The sequence below is a fragment of the Schistocerca americana genome, chromosome X (genome assembly GCF_021461395.2).
Source record: "Schistocerca americana isolate TAMUIC-IGC-003095 chromosome X, iqSchAmer2.1, whole genome shotgun sequence".
Lineage (NCBI taxonomy): Eukaryota > Metazoa > Arthropoda > Insecta > Orthoptera > Acrididae > Schistocerca > Schistocerca americana.
Genome location: NC_060130.1, coordinates 125,888,837 through 125,910,579, shown reverse-complemented (window position 1 = coordinate 125,910,579; position 21,743 = coordinate 125,888,837). Strand labels below are relative to the sequence as shown.

At 42.6% G+C, this 21,743-nt stretch overlaps 1 protein-coding gene across 1 annotated transcript in view; it reads left to right on the top strand.

Moving 5' to 3' along the window:
- LOC124555854 (flocculation protein FLO11-like) overlaps positions 1-14,366 on the top strand; it is a 37,877-nt gene extending 23,511 nt beyond the window's left edge. The window contains exons 3-5 of the mRNA XM_047129919.1: positions 1,297-1,993; positions 2,096-3,508; positions 14,172-14,366. Coding sequence (XP_046985875.1) covers positions 1,297-1,993; positions 2,096-3,508; positions 14,172-14,366 — 2,305 coding nt within the window. The remainder of the gene's footprint in view (positions 1-1,296; positions 1,994-2,095; positions 3,509-14,171) is intronic.
- Positions 14,367-21,743: the final 7,377 nt, after the last annotated feature.

The following is a 21,743-nucleotide window of genomic DNA, read 5'->3' as shown; positions in this document are numbered from 1 at the left end:
TAATAAGACTGGCCATAAAATTAAATCCTTTCAGTCAGAAAACGGTAAGGAGTACTACAGTGAGAGAATAGACTCAATTCTCAGAATAGCAGGAATACAGCAGCACTAACAGTTCCACACACATCACAACAGAAGGGTTTCACCAAAAGAAAAAAACTGTTAGTTGGTTGAAGTGGTTCAATGCATACTGCATGAGTCAGGACTACTACAATTACCTTGTGCCAAAGCCATCAACACAGCAAACTACATCCAGAATTGTTCCTTAGGTGAAGGACTGCATGATGGAACCCCTCATGAAAAGTGGCTGAAGAGAAAACCTGACCTATCTCATACTTGTTCTTATGGTCAAAAGGTTGTCATCCTGGATAAATCTCAAAACAAAGGAAAGTTTGATCCTAAAGGTAAAAAAGGGATTTTTGTAGGCTATTATGACTGCTTGAAAGTCTGTTTTGTGTGGATACTGAGTGATCACAGGATTCACATGTCAAGAGACATGAAGTTCCATTATCATGACATTTTTAACCCAAAAGAACTTATGTGGGCATGAATTTCATTGGAGGAGATTTCAATGGTTATACAAACAATGAATCAGAGCCATCATCAGATCATGAATCATTCTATGACTTAGAAGAAGATGGGCTTCAGTCACTACAGACCATGAGTTCAGTTCCAATCATGTCTTATCATGTAATGAGGACAATAGCTCTCCAAGTGTCGCATCTGCTGAACTGTTTGCACCAGGTGCATATAAATCAGATCTTTCAATTCATGGTAATAACTTCAGTGCAAAGGTAACATCGGTAAGTGTCAATGATGCATTAAGGGATGCAGCTCATCAAGAGTGGTTTGAGGCTATATGCGAGGAAATCTGATCACTGGTGAAAAATTATATCTGTGACATTGTAGACAGGCCAACAAATGAAAGGGTAACTGACTGTGGGGCTGTTTTGAAGAAGAAATACAAAAATTATGGGACCTTGTTAAGAAGATAGGCAAGAAGTGTTGCACAGGGATTCAACCGATGGTCTGAAGTTGAGTAGAAAATTCTCTCCAATTGCAAGACTACTCATGGCTTTATCAGTTAAATTGGACTTGCATGTCACACAACTGGATATTATGACTGTGTTTCTCTACAGTAAAACTGACACAGATATATTCATGGAACAACCAGACTCACTGCTTAAATTCTTACAGAAGATGAAAGATATGGAGAAAGATAATCTGATAATCAAGAAGGCAAGTGACATGCTCCAAACACTGAAATCAAGTGATAAAGTGTGTAAACTCCTCCTCCAGCCCCCTCCTCTCTGTGTCAACCTCCTCCTCCAGCTCCCTCCTCCATGTGTCAACCTCCTCCTCCAGCACCCTCCTCCCTCTGTCAACCTCCTCCTCCAGCACCCTCCTCCCTCTGTCAACCTCCTCCTCCAGCACCCTCCTCCCTCTGTCCGTCTCGTCGTCCTCCTACTGCCCCCTCTTCCCTCTGTCCGTCTCGTCGTCCTCCTACTGCCCCCTCTTCCCTCTGTCCGTCTCGTCGTCCTCCTACTGCCCCCTCTTCCCTCTGTCCGTCTCGTCGTCCTCCTACTGCCCCCTCCTCCCTCTGTCCGTCTGGTTGTCCTCCTACTGCCCCCTCCTTCCTCTGTCCGTCTGGTCGTCCTCCTACTGCCCCCTCCTCCCTCTGTCCGTCTGGTCGTCCTCCTACTGCCCCCTCCTCCCTCTGTCCGTCTGGTCGTCCTCCTACTGCCCCCTCCTCCCTCTGTCCATCTGGTCCTCCTCCTACTGCCCCCTCCTACCTCTGTCCGTCTACTCGTCCTCCTACTGCCCCCTCCTCCCTCTGTCCGTCTACTCGTCCTCCTACTGCCCCCTCCTCCCTCTGTCCGTCTACTCGTCCTCCTACTGCCCCCTTCTCCCTCTGTCCGTCTACTCGTCCTCCTACTGCCCCCTTCTCCCTCTGTCCGTCTACTCGTCCTCCTACTGCCCCCTTCTCCCTCTGTCCGTCTACTCGTCGTCCTACTGAGCCCTCCTCACTCTGTCCGTCTACTCGTCGTCCTACTGAGCCCTCCTCCCTCTGTCCGTCTATACTCGTCATCCTACTGAGCCCTCCTCCCTCTGTCCGCCTATACTCGTCCTCCTACTGCCCCCTCCTCCCTCTGTCCGCCTATACTCGTCCTCCTACTGCCCCCTCCTCCCTCTGTCCGTCTACTCGTCCTCCTACTGCCCCCTCCTCCCTCTGTCCGTCTACTCGTCCTCCTACTGCCCCCTCCTCCCTCTGTCCGTCTACTCGTCCTCCTACTGCCCCCTCCTCCCTCTGTCCGTCTACTCGTCCTACTACTGCCCCCTTCTCCCTCTGTCCGTCTACTCGTCCTCCTACTGCCCCCTCCTCCCTCTGTCCGTCTACTCGTCCTCCTACTGCCCCCTCCTCCCTCAGTCCGTCTACTCGTCGTCCTACTGCCCCCTCCTCCCTCTGTCCGTCTACTCGTCGTCCTACTGCCCCCTCTTCCCTCTGTCCGTCTGCTCGTCGTCCTACTGCCCCCTCTTCCCTCTGTCCGTCTGCTCGTCGTCCTACTGTCCCCTCCTCCCTCTGTCCGTCTGCTCGTCGTCCTACTGCCCCCTCCTCCCTCTGTCCGTCTGCTCGTCGTCCTACTGCCCCCTCCTCCCTCTGTCCGTCTGCTCGTCGTCCTACTGCCCCCTCCTCCCTCTGTCCGTCTGCTCGTCGTCCTACTGCCCCCTCCTCCCGCTGCCCGTCTCCTCGTCGTCCTACTGCCCCCTCCTCCCGCTGCCCGTCTCCTCGTCCTCCTACTGCCCCCTCCTCCCGCTGCCCGTCTCCTCGTCCTCCTACTGCCCCCTCCTCCCGCTGCCCGTCTCCTCGTCCTCCTACTGCCCCCTCCTCCCGCTGCCCGTCTCATCGTCCTCCTACTGCCCCCTCCTCCCGCTGCCCGTCTCCTCGTCCTCCTACTGCCCCCTCCTCCCGCTGCCCGTCTCCTCGTCCTCCTACTGCCCCCTCCTCCCGCTGCCCGTCTCCTCGTCCTCCTACTGCCCCCTCCTCCCGCTGCCCGTCTCCTCGTCCTCCTACTGCCCCCTCCTCCCGCTGCCGTCTCCTCGTCCTCCTACTGCCCCCTCCTCCCGCTGCCCGTCTCCTCGTCCTCCTACTGCCCCCTCCTCCCGCTGCCCGTCTCCTCGTCCTCCTACTGCCCCCTCCTCCCGCTGCCCGTCTCCTCGTCCTCCTACTGCCCCCTCCTCCCGCTGCCCGTCTCCTCGTCCTCCTACTGCCACCTCCTCCCGCTGCCCGTCTCCTCGTCCTCCTACAGCCACCTACTCCCGCTGTCCGTCTCGTCGTCCTCCTACTGCCACCTACTCCCGCTGTCCGTCGCCTCGTCCACCTACTGCTCCTTCCTCCCTCTGTCCGTATCCTCGTCCACCTACTGCCCCCTCCTCCCTCTGTCCGTCTCGTCGTCCTCCTACTGCCCCCTCCTCCTCACTCTGTCCACCTCCTCCTCCTCCTCCTCACTCTGTCCACCTCCTCCTCCTCCTCCTCACTCTGTCCTCCTCCTCCTCCTCCTCCTCACTCTGTCCTCCTCCTCCTCACTCTGTCCTCCTCCTCCTCACTCTGTCCTCCTCCTCCTCACTCTGTCCTCCTCCTCCTCCTCCTCCTCACTCTGTCCTCCTCCTCCTCCTCACTCTGTCCTCCTCCTCACTCTGTCCTCCTCCTCCTCCTCCTCCTCCTCCTCACTCTGTCCTCCTCCTCCTCCTCCTCCTCCTCCTCACTCTGTCCTCCTCCTCCTCCTCCTCCTCCTCCTCACTCTGTCCTCCTCCTCCTCACTCTGTCCTCCTCCTCCTCCTCCTCCTCCTCCTCACTCTGTCCTCCTCCTCCTCCTCCTCCTCCTCCTCACTCTGTCCTCCTCCTCCTCCTCCTCCTCCTCCTCACTCTGTCCTCCTCCTCCTCCTCCTCCTCCTCCTCCTCACTCTGTCCTCCTCCTCCTCCTCCTCCTCACTCTGTCCTCCTCCTCCTCCTCCTCCTCCTCCTCACTCTGTCCTCCTCCTTCTCCTCCTCCTCACTCTGTCCTCCTCATCCTCCCCCCCTTCTCACTCTGTCCTCCTCATCCTCCCCCCCCCTTCTCACTCTGTCCTCCTCATCCTCCCCCCCCTTCTCACTCTGTCCTCCTCATCCTCCCCCCCCCTTCTCACTCTGTCCTCCTCATCCTCCCCCCCTTCTCACTCTGTCCTCCTCATCCTCCCCCCCTTCTCACTCTGTCCTCCTCATCCTCCCCCCCCTTCTCACTCTGTCCTCCTCATCCTCCCCCCCTTCTCACTCTGTCCTCCTCATCCTCCCCCCCCTTCTCACTCTGTCCTCCTCATCCTCCCCCCCCCCTTCTCACTCTGTCCTCCTCATCCTCCCCCCCCCCTTCTCACTCTGTCCTCCTCATCCTCCCCCCCCTTCTCACTCTGTCCTCCTCATCCTCCCCCCCCCTTCTCACTCTGTCCTCCTCATCCTCCCCCCCCTCTCACTCTGTCCTCCTCTCCCTCCCCCCCTCTCACTCTGTCCTCCTCTCCCTCCCCCCTCTCACTCTGTCCTCCTCTCCCTCCCCCCTCCTCTGCTCCCCCCTCCTCTCTCCCTCCTCCTCTCTCCCTCCTCTGCTCCCCCCTCCTCTCTCCCTCCTCTGCTCCCCCCTCCTCTCTCCCTCCTCTGCTCCCCCCTCCTCCCCTCCCTCCTCTGCTCCCCCCTCCCCCCCTCCTCTGCTCCCCCTCCTCTCCCTCCTCTGCTTTCCCACCTTCTCCTCTGCCCCCTCTCCCACCTTCTCCTCTGCCCCCTCTCCCACCTTCTCCTCTGCCCCCTCTCCCTCCTGCCTCCATTTCCCCTCTGCCCTCCCTCCTGCCTCGTTCCTCCCTCTTCCCTGTGCCCTCCCTCCTGCCTCGCTCCTCCCTGTGCCCTCCCTCCTGCCTCCCTCCTCCCTGTGCCCTCCCTCCTGCCTCCCTCCTCCCTGTGCCCTCCCTCCTGCCTCCCTCCTCCCTGTGCCCTCCCTCCTGCCTCCCTCCTCCCTCTTCCCTCTTCCCTGTGCCCTCCCTCCTGCCTCCCTCCTCCCTCTTCCCTCTTCCCTCTGCCCTCCTCCCTCCCTCCGCCATCCTGCCTCCCCCCTTCTCCCACTGGCCACTTTTGAACATTTGTTACCTCTTCTCATCCACACACCCACCCCTCGTGGTAGTAGAAGATCTTACTCAAACAGTATTTTTGAGTAAACAAGAATTCATATACCCAACAAATTTGGTTGAAATTTCATTTGTATCCCTATGAAATGTGGCTACCTCTTAACCCAACAGTGCTTCTTTACAGATAGGAAGTAACCAGTTAACTCCCAGATCTGTAAGCAATTGAGCTACCCTGCATAAAGCAGCTTTCAACTTCTGATTACACATATCATAATGTGTTAAATATTTGTAATTGGATATGTACACAAGATATAGTTTAGAAATGGTTTGAAATTATGTTGAAAGGTTGCAGGAAGTCACTATGTGCTTTTATTATCAAATACTGGATAACTACAGTCTGAGTAATTTGGACTCCATTTTAAGAAGAGTTAGTTTTTCATGTAACTCAGTGTTTATGTTATCATATTTTCTAAATGATGAAGCATACGGTGGTATATGTTTGAAGATCCTTTCAGTGGTATATGTAGATACTGCCTGTGAAATATTTCGTGAATAGTTAATTAGTAAGGAAGTAATATTTTCCATTCTATTTTGGGTAGGTAGAAAACAGTTTATGATTGATAACTCAAATTGGTGGTAACACAGAGATTGGTGGAAGAAATAAATGGTTCCTGAAGTCAAAAATGGTGTAGTTCATGAAGTGAACAGCTAACAGAAAACAAATCCAGAGCATAGCAAAGTTATCTTAACTGTATATGTGTAGTCCAGGAAACAGTCCAAACCAAAAATGTAATTTGAGGCAAGGTCAAAGCTCTGCTGATCAATGGCATGTATATAATGCTTCAGTTAAGTACCAAGACTGAATGGCAAGTTTTGGGAAATGGTATTTACAGGCAGTCTTGCATCAGTGGATGGCTCCACATGGCATGCTTGTTGTTGTGGCGCCTCACGTGGGAGAGATATGCCACTGGAGTATGCAGCCTAAGCATCTCCAACTTATTCTCCATATACTAACCCCCCTATAATCATCACATTGGGCTGGAAATGGCCTGACGTGTGCTAACTTTGTAGAGGAAGGTGAGAGCTCTGATAAAGGTTCCCATCAAAGGCCATCAACAAGACTGGCCAGGTCCAATGCCTGTGCAGGCAGTGATACCACCAACCAGTCTGGGCACAGATTGGTCCTGTCTGCAGGGGAGTGGGTGCCAGCCATGTAGAAGATGGGAACAATAATTTGGCCTCCATTGACACCTGAGTCTGAAGACTTTCCACCTCTGTTGATTATGTGGTGAGGGGGTCACTGGTGTTTGTGGCAGCAGAAAGTGGCCTAGGTGGTGGAAGTGGTTCCATCTCAGTTGGCTATTATTACTGATCCTTCTTGACATCCTATCAACGCCAAACATGAGGTCATAGGTTTTAGCAGAAGCAGGCAGGCTGTTGGACAGGTATGTCCCATGTCCAGTTACGTAGATGTCACCCATTTGCCAGCTGAGGGGAAAGTGGGTGACTCAATATGATGAGAGTTGGTTTTGATGCCTGACTGGATGCTTCTAGCTCATTGCAACCCCAAACATTTGCCACCCCTTTTCACCAGTGACAGTGCCTTGAGATAACCCAGGTTCTGTCTGAAAGTACGGCCCAGACTTGGGAGCTTGTGCAGTAAGGTGGCTGAGTGCACTGCTGGAGAGCCAACTGAGCCAGGTGCAGCAGGTCAAAGAGGGTGCACCAATTCAAAATTTTGGTCAGGATACATCCATTAACAGCAGTGGACCAGTAGCTGATGAGGAAGCTGGTGCATGTGCCCCCAGAGTTGCACATAGGTATTTTGAAGGTCCTGACCATTTGCTCAGCTTCCAAATTGGAATTGGGGTGGAAAGGAATGTTTATCAGACGCTCAATGCCATTGCTTTGATAAAAATCTTAAAATGCAAATGCAGTACACTGAGGTCCATTGTGAGAAACCAGAGTGGAAGGTGCACCATCTACTGCAAATATGATGAATAGGGCACAGGTGGTAACTGCTGTGGTGGTGGTGGTGGTGGTGGTGGTGGTGGTGGTGGTGGTGGTAAACATTCATGCCACATTGGTAGAGTCAGAGAGGACAACGACAAGTCCCAACCATATTCTCCTCATAAACATAAAGCAAAATCAATATGCATTCTTTGTTGGGGCAGTCAGGATGCAGCCGAGGGTGGAGCTGATTGAGTGTGGCTGCAGCTCAATTAGTTCCAGATGGTGTGTTTTATGATGGCGTGAATACTAGGCCAGGACACATTACACTATACTACTGCCTTCATTATACACATTCATCAATGTAGAGATTGGAGGAGCAGAGCATGAGAGGAACTGCCATCTGACATTCAGAAGCATCCATAGCCAACAAAGTGACACTGTCAGTGACATTAAGACCGTGTTGTAATAAAAAAATAAGTGCAACATGCCAGGTTGGTGGCCTTAGATAGGTGGTCTAACCAACCTCATGATACACAGTATCCTGTGCAGTAGTTGATAACAGGTTGTTCACATGCTGTAATTAATTGAGAATTGATGAGGCTGTGTCACTGGTTGGCACCCAAGACAAAACAAAGCACTTCATGCTTTTTAAACTCTGTCTCTGAGTCACGCAGCAATTGAGAAAGTGCTTCAGCATTGTGCTGCATGGTGGAGTGACAATGAATGCATAGGTATAATTGCTCAGGAACAATGCATGCCATTGTAAACACTGTAATTAAGGAAGGCAAGAGTGGCCAAACTGTAAAATTTGGGGCTTGTGAACGATGATGAGGTGAAACTTGGTACTGTGAAGATATATTTGAAACTTTCTGATGCTGTATATGATAACCAACACTTCTTTTACAGTTTGCAACTAATTCATCTGTGCTGCATTTAGAATTTTAAATGTAAACACAATGCCCTGTTCCATGCCATCAGCATATTTATGTGACAGCACTCCTACAGTAACACAATCTAACATATTAGTGGAAAGTGTTAAACATTTGGCAGGATAGAACATTGTTAAACAAGGGGCTGGGCCAAGGTACTTTTCATGTTACATGAAAGTTTTCTGGCATGCCTCTGACCACATGATCTTTTGACAAATGATGAAGCAGGTGGCAAATCTGGGCTATATTGGAAGTAAACTTTGCATAATAATTTACTTTGTCAAAGAACAATTGTAGTTCTTGTGAGGTCCTTTGGAACTGGTAAGATAGTGATGTATCCACATGATCCTGTGTGGACATGAGTCCTCTTTTACTTAATGTAAGCCCTAGGTCCATGAAATCCAGCTCAGACCATGGTCTTGGAGTCATTCAAACTCCTAGGCTGTGCAGGTGCTGCTCCCATGTGTCTCCATTAATTAGCAAGTAACCTAAAGTGTTAACTCAGTTGGGGATACCATGCATGAATCACTCAAGATATCTCTGAAACATCACAGGAGTGGTTACAACTCCAACTGGCAACCTTTTATAACAATATGTACCATAAGCTGTATTAATCACTAAACACTCTTTCTTCTAATCATCTACAGATATCATGAAGTAGACATTAGCAAGGTCTGTCTTTGAAAAATAATGGCCCCCAGCAAATTTTTCTAACAATTTCTCAGGCCTAGATTTGGATACAGATTGAAATTTCCTTGAACATAAACAGTAGGCTTACAATGGTCACAAATTTGAAGTGGTCTATTTAGTTTCTAAACTAAGACCATGGGCATTTCCCACTGGCTGAACAATACTGGAGATATCACTCTCATACTCTACAACCTAGCTAATTCAGATTTAACTTGCTTGTTCATGGCGAAAGTAATAGAAAGAATTCTACAAACTTAGGCACTGTCAATTGCTTTATGCCTACATGGGCATGTTATCCTGTTGCACAAAATAATGTAGTTCAAACAGTTATTTGTATTCCACATATAATGTATCAAGTTCTGTGAATGGTACTGCAGTTGAAACTAGATTTACCTGGTCCTGAATTTGAAAACCAAAGGGCATGAATATGTGCAGGCCAGTTATTTTAGTTGTTGTCCAAGAGTTGACTACTAGCTTGGTTAGTTTCCAAGCTACATTTTAATACTTAGCTTCAGCTATGATCTGGCCCCAAAGTTGGAGTGACGGCCATTACACATCACCACTCTGCACTGAGGTGAATCAGATGTGGGAAGTCAATGAACTGGAATGTGTCCTCATTAATTAGAGACACAACTACACCTGTGTCCAACTGGAGATCCACTATCTCTCCATTAATGTCCAGTTGCAACAAGCACCTCAGCATCCTGTCTGCAACAATTGACATAATGGAAATGGCAGTGATGCCATTGATGCCATGAGCCACAGTTTCAACAAGATTTGATGGCATGAACTTCTCTGTGGCCCTTTGTAAAAATGGAGGTGAGAAACTGTTGTGTGAACCACCACTTGCTTTCGGATACACCAACAGGGAACAAGGAACTTCTGTTTCAGCATTTATGATGAGGGCACTAACTACTGACTCCCATGGGCCAGATGAAAATGTGCTCAGTAAATTGTATAATGACATTGACTAAAATTCATCAGTTGGTCATAGAGCACTACAATGCCTAATATTACCAACGACATTGACACTAGCAGAATTGTGAAACATAGCTTGCCCTGACACATTTACTTCATGATCTTTGGTATGTTTAAACTCATTGTTCAGTTTTGGAACAATAGGCTTTAAGGCCTTTGCACTAACTTATCAGGAGAAAGATGTATAACATCATCACAGAGAGCCACACTGTTTACAAGAAACATCCCACTTGTGTGCTAAGTCTTGCAAGTCAGCAGCCTATACCATGTATGTTTACTTACACAGCTTAACATACTGTTCAAATATTTGAGTCTAGTTGCAACTATGATGGTTTCATGACCATTGTAGTCAGTCAGCAAACCACAAACATCAGAAAAGCTCAAACTACTGGGCTCCAAGAGTGGGCATAGTTTTTGAACCACTTTGTGCGGTTTATTATTAGAAGACAGTAAAACTGCATTCTGATGGTCTGGGTCAGTTACTGGAATTGTCTTGCTGCTGGAGTTTCCACTATTTTCCATGCTGTTGCTGCAGTTGTTTCCACTATTTTCCGTGCTGTTGCTGCAGTTGTTTCCACTATTTTCCATGCTGTTGCTGCAGTTGTTACTGCTGCAGCTGAAACAGCTTCTGCAACAATTTTATAAACTCAGGATCCACACTGCACTGAAATAGTTGCACCGCGAGAAAGTTCTCATACCCACTTTCCTACCCTACTCTGTAAAGGTAGAACACAATTTATGATCACTTGCACTGGCAGTAATACAGAGACCTGTGGAGCAAACAAGGGATTCCTGAGGCCAATGATGGTGGCATTCACAAAGTGAACAGGAAACCAAAACAAGTTCAGAGTGTAGAAAAGTCATCTTAAATACATACCAACAGTCAAGGGAGCAACCCAAATCAAAAATGCACTACAGGTAAGGTCAAAGCTCCACTGATGAATGGCGTGTGCCTAATACTTGTCTGCTAGTGACACTGACTGACAAGCATTGGGCCACTGTATTTACAGGAAGTGACATGTCAGTGGACAGTTCCATGTGACAAGATTGCTGTGATGGCACCTCATGTGGGATCAAGCTGCAGCTGGATTATGTAGCCTGAATAACCCTAACCTCTTCCCCATATTGATTCTTGGGCTTAGCAGTGAATCAAAATCACTGTCAAATACTAAATAGTAAATTAAAATATTGTGTCTGATGCAGCAGTTTTCACTAATCTCAGTGTTTGACAACATGTATCCTGACCCATGTGTCATGCAATGATAAAATTTTGTAAATACATTCAGCAGTATGTGAGGATACTATCTGAAAAATGAGTTGTGAATACAGTCAGCAGTAAAGAGAAATAAGTTAAAATGTCATGCCTGGTGCTGCAGTTTTACTTGCCTGAACACGAAAAATGTAATAACTGATAAAATTTTTTCCTTTCATCATTTTGTGGCATGTCAGTCAGAAAAAGTTTCATAGAGGTTGAAAATTATGTTTAAAGTTTGTTGCAAGCTACCAGCTTCTCTTATTCTGAAATGCTGGATGAATGCAGTCTTGGGTATATCCACACATTGCATTATGCTTCTTTTTCAGCCCCACCATCACCCCAGTGAGAGGTAGGTGCTTATTATTCCCACTGTGCTTCTTTCCAAATAGCAAGTGATACGTATACCACATGTGGTTCAATTTGATTTAGTATTTTAGGAGACATGATGAACATTCATATGCACATACATACATTTTTATAAGGTACAGAGATGTACAAGATTTATGGTTCGATTTTTAAAAATTGTCATCAGTGTGTTACTAATACATCCAGAAACTATTACTGAACTACCATTATTTTTTGCTAACACTTCAGATACTCAGTGCTAAACAAAATTTAACTAAAAGTAAATAATAAGGAAGCAAAATTTAAATGTGTGTTTTTCTAACACATTTTTCTATCTTTAGCAAATGGGAGAGAATTCATATATTTAATTTATTAAAATGGTGATATCATTCATAAAATGGAGTACCTTGTAGTGACTTGCAGAATAGTTATAGATAGATAGATGTATGTATTGTTTGTATGTATTGTTTGTATGTTTGTTTGTATACTTGTTTGTTTGTTTGTTTGTATACTTGTTTGTTTGTTTGTTTGTTTGTATACTTGTTTGTTTGTTTGTATACTTGTTTGTTTGTTTGTATACTTGTTTGTTTGTTTGTATACTTGTTTGTTTGTTTGTATACTTGTTTGTTTGTTTGTTTGTATACTTGTTTGTTTGTTTGTTTGTTTGTTTGTTTGTTTGTATACTTGTTTGTTTGTTTGTATACTTGTTTGTTTGTTTGTTTGTTTGTTTGTTTGTATACTTGTTTGTTTGTTTGTTTGTTTGTTTGTATACTTGTTTGTTTGTTTGTTTGTTTGTTTGTATACTTGTTTGTTTGTTTGTTTGTTTGTATACTTGTTTGTTTGTTTGTTTGTTTGTATACTTGTTCGATAGATCTGTACATGTGAGCAAGTCACTCAGATGTGGAACGTGTCAATGTACATAATAAAATACATAGAATAAAGACATTGTTATAGTATTAATAACAGTGCACAAAAGTCATACTTATTAGCTTAAAAACTAGTCAACATAAATGTGAAGATAGCAGTTTCATATTTAGGGCATTATTGCATCTATTTTAACCTTGAATAGTAATCAAAACTTCCCACTTTGGGTTTAAAAGTGATCCAAAAATGGAAATGATAAAAACAGGAATTTTTACTTTAGGGCAATATTACATTAGTTTAACAGTAAACATTGTCAAAAAATTTAAAACATCTTTCCAATCTGGGTTTTACTTATTTCTCTGAAAGAATTCCTCTAGTGAATAAAGTGAGGTCTCAGTAAATAATTTTTCAAGCTACGTTTAAATACTGATGTACTACTCCTTATACTTTTGATGCTGTTGGGTAGGGAATTGATAATTTTCGTTCCAGCATACTTTACCCCTTTCTGAAGAAGTGTAAAGTTCTTTCACTCACAGTGGAAATCCTCTTTTCTTCTGGTGTTATGTTCATGATGTAGGCAATTCGTTTCATACAGAGTGGGGTTATTTATTATGAAGCACATCAGTGAATATATGTACTGAGATGTTGCTGTCAGTATTTCAAGTCGTTTAAAATGATTTCAACATGAGGTTCGTGGGGGTACACCACAAATGATTCTTATTGCTCTTTTTTGTGCTGTGAGGATTTTCTTTGCGGCAGGTGTATTGCCCCAGAAGATGATGCCATAACACATGACTGAATGAAAATAGCCAAAGTAAGCTGACTTTGAGATGGTAACGTCATTGAAGCGTGACAAAATTCGTAAAGCAAATGTTGCCGACATCAGCCGTTTTAGTGTTCGTAGAACGTGACGTTCCCAGTTCAGTTTACTGTCCACGTATACGCCTAGGAATTTTGATAAGTACACTTGCTTTATCATCTGATCATTCTGTGTGATAAGTATTTCTTTTGGGTTTTTGTGGGTTGTCTGGAACTGGATAAAATTTGTTTTTTTCAGGTTTATTGAAAGGGAGTTAATACTAAACCAACCCAGAACTTCTTCAAGGATATCATTGACCTCGGATTCTAAGTCAGTAGTTGACACATTATCCACCACAATGCTCGTATAATCAGCGAACATTGTAAATTTACACTGCTTATTGATGGATAAAGGCAGGTCATTAACATATATGAGGAACAGCAAGGGCCCAAGCACTGATCCCTGTGGCACTCCATGATGCACAATTAGATGTGAACTAATATTTTCTTAACTACAAGCGTCTCATGTCCAATAATGTCAACAATATTAGGAATAGGATAGATTGCCATCCATCATAAAGATGACCCATTGAGTCAAAGACAGGCAAAATGAAAGGACTGTTACTAATCTAGTTATTGGCCAAAGCCCCCCTGTGTATGTAGTCTTTTAGTTGTGCCTGTCTACAACTTAAAAGGTTATCTTTAAGGTGAGACATAATCTATCCTGTTCCTAATATAGTTGTTATTCCTACCTGAAGTTTCCATTGTTTGAGTATCTCATGTCCCTACATTGTACTTTCGTAACATACATTCTGGTTACAACTGAAAGTGTATTCGGTAATTTTTGACTCAAAGAAATAAAAATAACTGCATAACTTTTGTTGTGCATTGCACAGCACCAGCCACAAATAAATTTAACTAAATCATTTCCACTCAGCCTCATCTGAGAGAACCAAGTTTTTAAATGTTGATGGAGGAACTAAAGCTTCAGTTGTGATTCATTTGGATCCATGACCAAGTAACAACTTGTAAAAATATTTGTGTGTGTGTGTGTGTGTGTGTGTGTGTGTGTGTGTGTGTGTGTGTGTGTGTGTGTGTTGTAGCAGCATTTTGTGTTACATGTGGTCAGTGTGTAGATTAAAATACTACAAAATATTTCTTTAATTACCTTACAACTGAAAAAAGTGTGATAACTGTGCTATGATGTATGATTTCAGGAATCAATAACAGACCTGGAGAACCATATTACTTCAATGCAAAATGAGGTTAAAAGTGCTGAACAAATTGAATTCCCAAAAAGAGCAGAAGTACAGGAACTTGAGGCTTCTGTTGATGCTAAGGAGAGAACAATTAAGGCATACAAAGCAAAGAATCCCAGTATAATTAAAAAAGTAGGCACTTTTCTTAAGTAAATACTACTTGTAATTTTGCAGTCAACATGTAGTGCATAGTGGGGTGATCACTCAGTTGTAGAAATAATTCAAAAGCCAAGATTGTTTAAATACTGTTTACTGGATAATTGGTTTCAACACACTAAAGCTGCCATCATCGGATCTGAATGTAGCTTAACATTTATAAACCATTTGGAAATAACGGTACATGAGGCAGACCAGCCGATATAAAATCATCATCGCAAAAAAATTAAAAAAATCACCTGCTCTAGTGGTCATTCTTTTCCATCAGATACGTAAAACCGAAGTCACAAGATAAAACTATTTGGTACATGACTGCTGCTCGACTAACAACGGTTGGCATCACACTGCTTATCTGATGGAAAAGAATGACCATGAGAGCAGTTGTTTTTTTTTCTTTTTGTGTATATCCAAATGGTTTATAAATGTTAAGCTACATTCAGATCCGATGATGGCAGCTTTAGTGTGTTGAAACCGATTATCCAGTGAACAGTATTCAAGTGATCTGGGCTTTTGAACTATTTGTACTACTTGTAATTGTCATAAATATTTAATTATATGTGCATTTTCAACTTCTTGCAGCGTAATGAAATAGCCCATTAAATTTCAGGACTGGAGACATGCAAATAAAATCTCCTACACTGATATTTCAGCTGTGTATCATCCAGCCATCCTCAGAGTGAGTCACAAGGCTGATGACAAGATGCCAAGTGCAGCCTTATTTGCTCCACCATGGCAGCACTGCGCATGCAGGTCACAGATATTTGCAGGGTTTATTCACTTTGTTAAGAACGCCGCAGTAAACAGAATTTTACATAGGGCTGGTTCTGCTATTGTCAGAGGGAGAATTTGTTTTACTCATCAGAAGTTGGAGAATGTTTATGAACAGCTATATCATCTGCATTTGAAGGTAGCAGCTGTTTTATCTCCTGACTCATGGCACTGAATAGAGGGCATGACATGTGCTAAGTCTCACTTGGTTCACGAAGTGGCTACAAAAAGACATATTGCCAAGTACAGCTGATTGGACCAGCCTTCTCAGGTGGACTCTGTTATTTGGCATCCTGTCATAAATTTGACGGGTAAGAATCTGGACAAAGCTAAGTTACCTGTCTTAAGTAAAGGGCTAAATTTTGCCCCTACTCTAAAGACTTTGCCAATATTGTCTTTCATCAGTGCCGTTGCAAAAGCTGTCAGACCACTATCAGAGGATTCTGCTGAAGAAATCAGATGAGAAACCTGTTGAGTAATTATGAAACATCATCCACAAAGAAGCAATGTTTCCAAGGAAGAAAGATGTGTGTTATGAAAGCTGCATGAGGATGCTGACACAGTCATCCTGCGTGCTGATAAAGGTAATGCTACCAGCCTTTTGCCTCAGGAAGGAAAAGATATGTGGTCTACTTAGTTCAGGTGCATACTGGAAGATTAACAAAGATCCTACTAACAAGGTGACAATAAGGACTGCTGCCTTGCTGAATGCTTCATCACTACCAAAGGAAGCCATAAGAAGTTTAAAAGTGCAAGGTGCAGTACCACCAAGATTTTATGGTCTTTCTAAAGTTCACATGATGGATAAGGATGAGTGTCTAGAGGACTTCTCTATGAGACCTATAACGAGCACTGTTGGTTCACCAACGTATTTTTCTGCCAAATATTTAGTTTCCTTATTGAAACCATCAGTAGAAAATGTAGTCACCACATTTGTACATTTTGATAAGAGCATTTTGGCCTTATTTGAACATGTGCTTTTATCATCTTATTTTCAGTTTAATGGTGAGTTTTATGAGCAGATTGATGGTGATGCTTTGGGAAATCCCCTCTCCCTCCCGGTAGTTAATTTATTCATGGAAGACTTTGAGGACAAGACACTGGACTCAGCAAGTTTTACATCAATGGTCTTCTGGAGGTACGTGGGCGACACATTTGTGGTATGGCCACATGGGGTGGATGAATTACACTGATTTCTTGAGCATTTGAATTCTATCCATGTTAGTATCAAATTTACTATGGAAATAGGAAAAGACGGCTGCCTCCCCTTTTTGGATGTTGTTATTTGCTGTAAAGTTGATGGCACATTAGAACATGCCAAATATTGGAAACCAACACACACAAATCTATACCTACATGCCAGTAGCTGCCATCACCCTTCACAGATCATAGGTGTCCTTAAGACCTAAATGCATAGGGTGCACTGCATATCCGACAAAGATAATTTGCAAGAAAGCTCACCTACCTCAAGAGCATTTTTAAATCGAATGGATTTTCCCCACAACAAATTCATAGAGCATTCAATACAAAATCTAGAATGCAGGTATGTAATGGGGATAAATATAGTAATTCCTTCAGATCTAGTGCATATTTGCCCATGTGAGGATAGGCCGTATTCTTGAGAAACACTGTGTTAGAATGATCTTCCGGCATCTCACAAAGATCGCAGCTTTTCTTGGCTCTGTGAAGGATGATTTACAGCCTTGTAAAGTGGGTGTGTATCAGATTTCTTGCAGAAATTGTGAGAAGTCATACATAGGTCAAACAACACGCACTGTTCATGGGAGATGTGTAGAGCATCAAAGATACACACGCCTATTACATCCAGACAAGTCAGCTGTGGCCAAACATTTTATTGATACAGGGCATTCCATGAATTACAGTGATGCGAAGATTTTAACATTCACCTCCTCCTTTTGGGAATCTGTCTTCAAGGAAACTATGAACATTAGATTAGCTAATAATGTAATAAATAGAGATAATGTAATCCGGCTCTTGGGGTAATTAAACTGCAGAGAAATCATCATGGAGTCACCACTGCCGATCATACATCGATCAGCAAATCAGATGTCTGTACGTCTTCACCACAGGCGGCGCATGTGTAAGCATATTTCTTTGCCAACAACCAGCGTCTGTGAGCCGCATGTGCAGTACCACCACGGTGGAGCATAAAAGGATGTGCTTGGCATCTTGTCATCAGTCTGTGCCTAACTCTGAGGATGGCTGGACAATATGCGGCCAAAATATCAGTGGACAAAATTTTATTTGCACAGCTGCATGCCCGAAATTTAATGGACTATTTAATTATATATCTGTGAAAGCATACACACTTTTTGTTCATTACAGAATTTTCACAAATTTCTAGCAAAGATTTAAAGTTTTTCTGTGACTTATTAGGCTGTAGAGTTAATATTGTCGAACATGGCAGGAAATACTTTGATTTCAGCAATCACTATTTTTTTCTTTGCATACTTTTCAACGGATATTATGCAAAGAGTGACATTGCTTTTGGTGCTATCTTGTAATCATGATTGGCGCAAATCTTTACAGAACCATGCCAACATAGTGTCCTCAAGTTTTCTCTGTACTTCCTCATCCAGGTCTTAACAATGCTACTTCCCAGCTCAACATAAACTTCACAACATGCCTGTCATTTACGTCACTTCACCTATGTACACCCCTTCCCCCTGCTGCACAGTTTTACATGGCAGAATTGGGACTTTCTTTAACTCCATGGGATGTAACACAGTGCCACATGCAACCATAGGGTTAAAATTCTGCAGTCTGGCTGGCATGGCTTCATAATAATGTGATAAACAAAAGGCAGGGACTGCCCTGGTTCAGTCTAGGCTGTTAAAAGGTGATATTGCTGGCCAATTTGAGAGTGGCTTTGGTAGATTTCCCACATTCATCTAGCTGTGTGCTGGCTCTCTGTCACACTTTACTCAACCAACCAAAAACATATTTTGCTCAGTTTTAGTGAACCATGAATATAATGTAAGAAATCCATTAATGTGATCAGATGCAAAAAAATGTTACCAAAGTTGAAGTTTTTAAAGTATATTCCATGTGCTCTACATCAATGAGCATTAATTTAGCACTTACAAGGGGAGGCCGCCAATTGTGAAATTCAGATTCGATTCATACTGCGCATAATAAAAGCTCATGGCCAGAGGTGTAATATGGCAAAGCAACAAGATGCACTTCCCAGCCATTGTCGAGAAAATCGACAGTTAAAAGAAACCGTTGTGGTGAAATACTCTCTACGATTAATAATTTTCTACAGCATCATGGCGCAGCGGTAAGCGCTCGGGTTCGCAATCCGAAGGTCGCCGGATCGAAGGCGGATCGCCTTCCAATTGTACCGCCTCCATTTTTCCGTTTTTTTTTTAACAGGGTGTACCAAAGCTCTCCCGTCCGCACTGATTTTTGACACTGTTATAAGTTGCGCTAGGGACCGCATCTACCTTCTTTCGAAGTTAGCAGGCAACTACACTGTTATGCGGCGGCTCGTTTCGGCCCATTCAACATCTGTCAATGAAGTGTAATGAGCGAGTAACGGAGTTTATATTTCATACCTGCCACAGCAAATTTGTGTTCGTGGGGTCTCTATTCTAATTCGAACGTTTGACTTACGCTATATGTATTCGCTTCGGAATATCGTTTCTACGTCTTCCGTTAACTATACGTACTTAACATTATGAAGACAATTAATAACATTTGTGAAATACAACTTTGTTTGCGGAAAACATAATGATGTTCGAAGTTGCCAGTTTTTCCACGACAAACGACTTTCAGCAACTGGTTATATGCATAATTGTTGCAACTATATATATATATATATATATATCATTTTGACTCTTCCACTTTTCCAATTTTTGATTTTCATTGTCAACCCAAGTTTATTGGAATATGAACAATTATATATATATATATATATAATAAAAAACAAATACTAAAAAAAAAAAAAGTTGCATAGCGCGAGATTCGATCCGGCGACCTTTGGATTACGAACCCAAGGGCTTACCGCTGCGCCACGACGCTGTAGAGAATTATTAATCGTAGAGAGTATTTCACCGCAACGGTTTCTTTTAACTGTTGATTTGCTCGACAACGGCTGAGAAGTGCATCTTGGTGCTTTGCCACATTACACCTCTGGCCATGAGCTTTTATTATGTGCAGTATGAATCAAATCTGAATTTCACAATTGGCGGCCTCCCCTTGTTAGTTATATTTATTAATTTTCAACAGGATTTTCTCAATCATTTTGACTCTTCCACTTTTCCAATTTTTGATTTTCATTGTCAACCCAAGTTTATTGGAATATGAACAATTTTTTAGGATGTTTTCTAGCTATAGCTAGTAATTTGTTGGATACCTTGGATTTAATCATATGAGGAAATAATTTAGGATTTCTCAATTGAGTTCAATAATTTAGGAAGATTTACTTTGCATAAATTATTTAAATATGCTTACTATTTATGTATAAACATAACCTTCCTTTAAAAGTACTAAGTGGATACATATCAAGCATCTGAGATAAATAAGTTTTGTATACGTCCAGTCAAATTGAGTTCTTGAGGTATGACGTGTTTTCACTGAATCAGTTACACAAAAAATGGAAATTTTATAATATTATCTCCTCTTGGATAATCTCATGTTGATGCTTGTTAACAGTACTTATCCAAAATATTAAGTGTGGTGCCTTAGGAATTATGGCTGTGAAAATTTGCAACATTTTCATTTATAATGTGTGTTTCTTACTGCGTCAAGCTTTCTTGTTCAGTGATCGCTGTGAACTGAGAATCTACAATCTCAATCATGGAATTTGGAATGTTAAGTGTATTAATTTTAAAAAATCACAGTTGCACAGCATTATAATTAATTTCTTCCCACACAATATATAATTGTAGATAATGTGCCAGATGCTAATCACTACCACATTCTTAAAATACGTATACCATGATAACTTTTCACAGCTCATTCACACACAGGTGTATTTTTGAAGGTTTGCTCATCCACAATTATCATGACATTAACATAGTTCTCAATAATTCTGATATTATTGCTATGTGGTGCACTTGACATAGGCTTTCAGCATAGTCCACACTCTTGGCTGATCTTAACTGTAACTCACCTGCAAACTGGACTCCCACTAACTGCAGCTGACTCACAGCTAGATCTTGTTGCCTTGTGTAAACCATTTATAGTCTTGTCCTTTGCTGGCAATGCATCATTTTGTTTTTTAGTAATTTATGTAGTAATTTATGAGAAAAGGTACATCAATAAATGATGCAAAAGGGAGTAATTATAAAGGTAACAAGCCCAGATTTTTAGGGTCATTTGCTTCATGCACCTGCTGTTTTGGATCCTTGTCTTTTACAAAAACACAAGGCACTACTTTTTTTTATTTTGTGATGATTATTCCATTGTGTGCAATAAAATTTTCATGATTTGTAAGAGAGCTGCCATTTACAGCATACTTAACAAAAGTATAAACTTTGAATATTTCTTTTAAAAATCAAAATATGGGAAATCTAAGAACATCACTTTGTTCAGAAAATTTTGGGCTTCCATATTATCAGAACAGAATTTAGAAATATTGCAAGGTACAAAAGTTATTGGTGACTTGAGATTGTATCTTAATTAATTAAACCTTTGAATTAGGGACATTTAAGCCAAATTACCATATTCTGGGAATTTTGAACAACTAGTCTACAAAGTTAATTAGGTTGTAAGTTCTTAGGTTTCAATTTTCACACATTTACTTTTGTATGGAAATGACATTTTGATATCTTCAAATCCTGATACATCCCTGAATTAATAAACTTTCATTAAAAAACTTTCATTAAAAGCAATTACACCACTATGCTCCTGGTTGGACACAAAATATTTATAATAATAAGAATATGAATTTCTTTATCAAATGAGAAAGATGACAAATTCATGTATGATAATTAGATAATAAGGAGTGCCTGTAGTATGCTAAAAGGTTGGAGTAAACATGCTTGGTTGCAAAATAATGAACATGAGTATGATTTCATACTGTTATCCATAAAGCAAATACAAAAATATGACTGAAACATACATACAGACAGTGAAAATCAATAATATTGGCCCTGAATTATGTTAAAAGAAACTAGCAATGTTCATTGGTACCAACAGGACAAAAATTCTGTTATTTTGTGATGTTGCATCACTGCATGTCATTTTTCTGGTTATCAAATGGACATAATATTGTCACATATAAGAAGTTTTAAATAGATGAATCATGAACACTAACTTCCCTTAATGAAGGTTTATTCAGCATTTGCACATACAAGAGTGCAGAGCGAAATCCATCCAGTCAGAACACATACAGTATATATACAGTTACAGATCATCCTAGTACAATGATTGTTGACAATTATGGATACTTCTAGAATAAACTCAAACAGAATATAGAAATTAAAATTTTACAGTTTATCTACATCTACATCCACATCCAAATTCTGCTAGCCACCTGACGGTGTATGGCCCGTACCGAGCTACTGAGCACCTCTCCTGCAGATGCATCCACTGGAGTTTATCTATCATCTCTGTAATGCTTTCGCGATTACTAAATCA